Below are 6,411 nucleotides of genomic sequence, written 5' to 3'. Positions count from 1 at the left end.
GGGGTGAGGTTGGGGGAGAGCCCAGATGGAGGCTGGCTCCGCCAGTTAACCAGCTGCCATGTTTCTGTAGAAGAAGGGCTTTGCCTGTGGGCCTGGGGCTCTGGAGGGCAGATAGCAACGTTATATTCCTTCCAAAACTTGGGTGGGGGTAGGAATCACCGAGGTGCCAGTCAGAGTTGAGAGGCTGAAGTGGGGACGGGCACAAAGGGGGACAGGCCACGAAGACACCCCAGCAGAGGAAGGCGAGTGTGGCTCCCAAAACTGCGTGTGGCACTCTGGTCTCTCTGGGTGTAGCTGCTTCGAGGCTCCGCTCAGAAGGGGTCAGTCTCTTGCTGCCCCTCTCGGCCACCATTCTCAGTCAGAGGGTGGGCCCTGGTGCCCAAGGAGCCCAGGTCACACAGGGTGCTGCCCACGGTCACCCTGCTGAGGCTGTGGGAGTTGTGGCAGGGCCTGTGGTAGCGGCGCCGGGCCCCCAAGCACAGGGCTTCCTGGAAAGTCTCCCTGAAACGGCTCGACATGAGGTTGTAAAGCACAGGGTTAATGGCAGAGCTGAGGTAGAAGAAGACGCCGGAGATAATATGCACGTACTGGAAGGCCAGGTACACGCCCTCGGTCCAGCTGGACACAAAGCTCCACATGAGGCGATCGACGTGGAAAGGGGCCCAGCAGACTCCAAACACCACGACCAGCACGACTGCAGGGACACAGAGGGGAGACTTTGGTGCCTGCCAGAGTCCTCTCAACTAACCGCCTTCCCTGGGCTTCAGTGTAGGCTGCCCACTCTCACCTTCCCACCCCCGCCCGTCGTCCATATGGAAGTTTCTAGAAGTTTGCCCGCCCTGGCCTCATCACCCCTTTCAGAGAGGTTGGTCCCACCGCTGTCACTGACAGGGCAGTGGGTGTGTGCTCTACCCCCCTTCCCCCCCGCCCCCCAGCCACAGTCAACTGGACCGGGTGTGGACATCTGAGCCAAACTGGCCCGGTCTGGCTCTCTCACCACAGAGTTTGGAACTAGGTGACTCTAAGAGTTCACCCAGCTTCCCAGAGCTTCCCTCCAGCTGTGGTGTTGACCAGCCACGCCCTTCCTGGGGTCTCTTTCATGGGCTTGCCTCGATTTCTGTTTATTTCTTGTGTTTGCTTCTGTGACTGTCTATCTTTCCCCTGCAGTGCCTTCCCCACCACACCCCAGCACGGTTTTCCCTCCTAATCCAGGATTTCAATCAGGATGCTGCTTACAATATCCCCACCAGGCCCTCAGAAAGTAAAGGTGGGGGAAGGAGCCGGGGAGGTGGGGAAAGGAGAAAGCCAGAGCCCCAGGCCAGCAAGCAAGGCAGGCTTAAGGAAGCACCCCAACTTCCCAGGGGGAGAGCCATCCCAGCTGAGCAGACTTGACCCCCATGGGACAAGGAAGTAAGTAGAAAGCAGAGGCAGAATGGGCAGGGAGCAGGTTGTCTGCAGTGCAGGCCTCACAGAGCTGAGGCGCAAGCATGGAACTCTGGGGTCAGCCTCATTTTAGGGAGCAGCACAAGTGGCCTTGGGCTCTGGGACACTTTCTGGAGGACACGATGAGTGGGTCTCTCCCTGGGAATGGGGCAGTCCCCTATATAATCCCATGGCTTTGACCAGGGTCTCACTAGCTCTGTCTTGCCCTGGCTCACTCCACCTACCCGATTCAGACCCTGCTAGGGTAGGGCAGGATGGGGACGAAATCAGTGATTGGCTTAGTGTCATTTTGTCTGGCTTCCCCAGGGCCACTGTTTTTGAAAAAGAGCCAGATCTAGATGACAGTAACACCCAGAGCCTCAACCCAGCTGGGCTTGCCACGGCCTGCCCCAATCCACACTTCTGCCCTGACCTTCACAAATATGCCCCCTGATGAGACTCTTTTAGACAGCAGTGGCCATTCCTGTGGTCCCCTAGGAACCAGAGATATAGCATGGAGGGAATTTATCATCTTGCCTCTCCAACACCTTGCTCCCCTACTTTGGGGAATTTTGCTCCCCCCAGATCCCACCACGTGAATCCATGGGGACTGCAAACCTCAGCATCCTGCACTCTGGGCCAGGGGCGGGCTGTGACCTAAGCCCACCAATCGGAATCCTTCCCTGGGATTTTTCAACAGCCATTAAGGGAAGAGGGCAGTTCCTCAAGAAAGGGGAGTTCTGTGCCCATGGCCATGCCTCCCAGGCTGCTATAGGGAAGGACAAAGCCAAGACGTGTTTAGGAGCAAAGATGAGAGACCTGGAGATCCAGCTGCCACAAACAGCTCTGCCGTCCTGGAACCCAGCCACATGCCCCGGCCCTGTCTGTGGTTTGATTCCACGAACCAGCACCAGCTTCTGCACAGGCCTCCAAGCTGAGAAGGACCCTAGGCTTCGTGGCTTAGTTTATGCTCGATTATTGCTGTCTGGACAGTCTTTTTTTCTTTTCATGTTTCTTCATTTATTTTGAGAGAGAGAGATTTAGAGCACGAGTGGGGGGCGGGCAGTGAGAGAAGGAGAGAGGAGAGAGAGAATCCCAAGCAGGCTCCACACCTTCAGCGCAGAGCCCAACGCGGGGCTCAAACCCACGAACTGTGAGATCATGACCTGAGCCAAAACCAAGAGTCAGACGCTTAACCGACTGAGCCACCGAGGTGCCCCGCTTGCCTGGACGGTCTTAATGATTTTTGAACAAGGGACCCCAAATTTTCATTTCACACTGGACCCCACAAATTATGTGGCCCATCCTGCCATTTATCTTTGAGTTTCTTACAGAGTAATCGCACAGGTGCGTGCACACACACAGGGCGGCATGGGCGGCAGCGGTGACGACCCCAAACTTCACACTCAGCCCCCATCTCAAACCCAGACACTCAGCCCCCAGGTCCTGGAAGCTCTAGCCCCTTACCCAGGGCCTGGCTCAGTCCCTCTTCCCCGCCGCAACACTTACACAGCATCTTGGTCACCTGTGTCCGACCCTGATCCTGCGGCCGCTGAAACCTGCGGCTCTCGCTGGACTTGGCCCTGCCCCTGGCCTCCTGCCTGAGCAGCAGCAATCTCTCCCGCTGCAGCCGAAGCCCGATGAGCAGATAGAGCACGCTGATGGTGGCCATAGGCAAACAGAAGAAGAACAGAGTGGTGATTTGCACCACCAGGTTGTAGAGGGCCCGCGAGCGGACCAAGGTGCACACAGCTGAGTGGGGCACCGTGCCCCGGCAGGGCACCTCCAGATGCTGGATGCCATGCAGGCTGGCGTTAGGCAGAGAGCACAGCACGGCGAGGCCCCAGATGGCTCCGAGTACGCGGCGCACGTGGACCCGAGTCATCGTGGATCTGGCCTGCAGCGGGTGCACCACGGCCACGTAGCGCTCCACACTCAGGGCGGTGACATTGAGCACCGAGGCCAGGCAGACCGTCTCGAAGAGCAGCGTGCGGAAGTAGCAGCCACCAGCGCCCAGCAGGAAGGGGTAGTTGTGCCACATCTCATAGAGCTCCAGGGGCAGGCCCACGAGCAGCACCAGCAGGTCCGACACAGCGAGGCTGAGGAGGTAATAGTTGGTGGGCGTGCGCATGGCCTTGTGGCGCAGGATGACCGTGCAGGTCAGCCCGTTGCCCACGGCGCCCACCACGAAGATCAGCAGGTACGTGGCGCAGATGGGCACGAACAGCTCCGTCTGCCGGGGGCCCCGGTACTTGAGTCTCAGTTCCTCATCGGTCAGGTTCAAGTCCTCAGGGCCAAAGACCCCCCAGGCCCTACTGCCATTGCAGGGCACCGGGCTCCCTGCCTCCGTCGGGGACATGTCTCCAGGGAGGAAGGAGCAGTTGAAGCAGAGAGGAGTCTGTGGAACAGAAGAGAGAGACCCCCCCGGAAACATCAATCAGAGATCCCTGGTAATTCATTAAACCAAAGGTGCCGGCGACACTAGGAGGAAGGTTATTTTACGTACCACTGAGAAACAAAAAACCGTCGTCCGTTGTAAGGTGTGTAACAATTTCAGAGATGTAAAAATGTACATCTTGGAAACAATAAAAAGCGGGACTCGGTCGGGGCGCCTGGGTGGCTCAGTCGCTTAAACGTCCAACTTTGGCTCAGGTCATGATCTGGCAGTTTGTGGGTTCGGGCCCCGCGTCGGGCGCTGTGCTGACAGCTCAGAGCCTGGAGCCTGCTTCAGATCCTGTGTCTCCCTTTCTCTTGGCCCCTCCCCCACTCACACTCCGTCTCTGTCTCTCAAAAATGAATAAACATTGGGGCGCCTGGGTGGCTCAGTCGGTTAAGCGTCCGACTTCGGCTCAGGTCACGATCTTGCGGTCCATGAGTTCAAGCCCCGCGTCGGGCTCTGTGCTGACCGCTCAGAGCCTGGAGCCTGTTTCAGATTCTGTGTCTCCCTCTCTCTCTGACCCTCCCCCATTCATGCTCTGTCTCTCTCTGTCTCAAAAATAAATAAACGTTAAAAAAAATTTTTTTTAAATGAATAAACATTAAGAAAAAATTTTTAAAAAGCAGGACTCAGTTATAAATTTCACAATCCACTGAAGCTTTAAATAAACAATGGATCCTCCAGAGCATGGGCTTTGCGGTCAGCAGTCTCCCCTTGGGTCTGTCCCCTTTCAAGCCCTGGACTTTGGGAGAGAGACTCAGTTTGGGCATCTGTAAAATGGGCACAACATGCAGTATCTTATCAGTACGGTTTTTAAGAACAAGGTCTCTGGAAGCAACCGCCCGGATTCAAATCCAACTCCTCAGTTCTGGGCTGTGTGGCCATTTGTAGGGGAACCTTTCTGACTGTCTCCTTATTACAAGGATGCAGGGAGTTTAAGCTACAAAAAGTATTAGCTCAGGGCCTGCCTGACACACAGAAGGGCCCGGTTATCAGCCATCTCTCAGGGAGGACTGAGTCATTGTGGGGACGAAGCGAGGGGGTCAAAGGCTAAAAACTAGAATGCTAACCCCACAGCTGGTTCGTGTTCCTGTTTCCTATCACCTGCACTGTTAAACGTTGAAATATTTGACAACCGTGACCCTGCTAGTTCTGGGGCCCCCTCTCCTCTGCTGGGTCCCTATCTCTGCCAGTCCGTGGGATATAGTGGTAAGGACCCAGACCACAGAGCCAAACACGCTGCTTTGGGGTCAGATGCCAACTCTGCTACACTTTAGCTGTGACCTCACCTCACTGTGCCTCAGTCTCCTCATCTGTGAAACGGGGGTGTCCACAAAGCTTACCCCCTAATTGCTGTGAAGATTAAATGAGGGAACACATATCAAGTTGTAAGGGGTGTGCCTCGTACGTTTTACGTGCTCGAGATCGACGCATAGGAACATTATCCTTACTTCCCACGTGGAAACGGAAGATTAGTCCAAGGGAGGGGCACCTGGCCGGCTCAGTAGGTAGAGGGTGCAGGGTTGCGAGCGTGGGCCCCACACTGAGTGTGGAGATCACTCAAAAATAAAATATTTTAAAAAACAAATGTAAAAAAGAACCGTCCAAGGGAGATGGGACAGGGGCCGAAACAAGATTCGGCTGGGCAGATGGTTTGGTGGGACAGGCCGGGAGCTGGGGACTGTCCTCCTTAGGCTTTTTGCCAAGCCCGCCATCACCACCACCCCTCTCCTCAGGGCAACCTCGGATTTTCAAGCTCTCTTCCTGGATCCTCTCCCTATTCCATCACCTACATTTCCTCTTGCCAACGGGGGGCTTGGGGCATCCCCGTTGCCCATGTACCTGCGCGGCCACATTTCAACTTTCTTTCTAGGTCCTTTTCTGTCCCAGACCCCAAGAATTCTTAATCCGGAATGTCTTCCTCCTCACCAGAACCTCCACCCAGAAGTCTCCCCCAGCCTCCCTGCCAGTCCCACACCTGATCCCCGAACCCTGGGATGGAACGCATTTTCACCCATCCAGGCGGTTCACCTGCCTGCCTCCCAGGCTGGGGGCAAGAGCCGAGCAGGCAGCCGCGGGGAGGAGCTGGGGACCCGCAGGCGCCGAGCAGGGTTCGAGGGAGAATCTCTGCGCCACCGGGAACGGTCGCAGCGCCCGTGGCCGGCAAAAAGACAGAAATAACCCGGAGGCTGCGAGTCCTCCGGGAAGGGGGGCGCCTCCGATCCCTACGGCCCTGGGGAGACCCTCTGTGCGCGCTTCCCAGTCCCGCGCCCCAGCCCACCCGCGCGCCCCGTCCAGCCGCCCGCGCCCTTGGCCTCGGCGGTATCGCGTTCACCTACCCTCCCGTAAGCGGCTGGAGACATCGAGGCGCGCGGCGGACGGCGGAGACCGACGCCCAGACGCGGCGCCAGGAACCAGCCGACTGGAGGCTGGACGGCGACCGGCCCCCGAGTAGCCCTTCCCGTCGCCCCGCCTGTAGTCTGGGCGACCCGAAAGGGACCGCCACCAGGGGGCGGTGCTCCCCCCGCATCGCTGGACCCAGACACCCTCAT

General features: G+C 57.4%; 1 protein-coding gene across 1 annotated transcript; it reads right to left on the bottom strand.

Moving 5' to 3' along the window:
• On the bottom strand, positions 1-6,411 carry NMUR1 (neuromedin U receptor 1). The gene is made up of 3 exons (XM_019445583.2): positions 6,199-6,411; positions 2,932-3,820; positions 1-694 (listed from the first exon to the last, which is right to left on the bottom strand). Exons 1-3 carry the CDS (start codon positions 6,409-6,411, stop codon positions 312-314), a joined length of 1,485 nt encoding a protein of 494 aa, XP_019301128.2. The 3' UTR covers positions 1-311.

This window comes from Panthera pardus, unplaced genomic scaffold (genome assembly GCF_024362965.1).
Source record: "Panthera pardus isolate Hobbes unplaced genomic scaffold, ASM2436296v1 HiC_scaffold_10, whole genome shotgun sequence".
In the NCBI taxonomy this organism is placed as follows: Eukaryota; Metazoa; Chordata; class Mammalia; order Carnivora; family Felidae; genus Panthera; species Panthera pardus.
This window is presented reverse-complemented; position numbering and strand designations above follow the sequence as displayed.

Coding starts and splice junctions, on each gene's coding strand:
- NMUR1 (XM_019445583.2), bottom strand. CDS start 6,411: ATGAGGGTGTCTGGGTCCAGCGATGCGGGGGGAGCACCGCCCCCTGGT. Junction 3,821..6,198: donor CTCCAGCCGCTTACGGGAGG/GTAGGTGAACGC, acceptor TCTGTTCCACAG/ACTCCTCTCTGCTTCAACTG. Junction 695..2,931: donor ACAGGTGACCAAGATGCTGT/GTAAGTGTTGCG, acceptor GTGTCCCTGCAG/TCGTGCTGGTCGTGGTGTTT.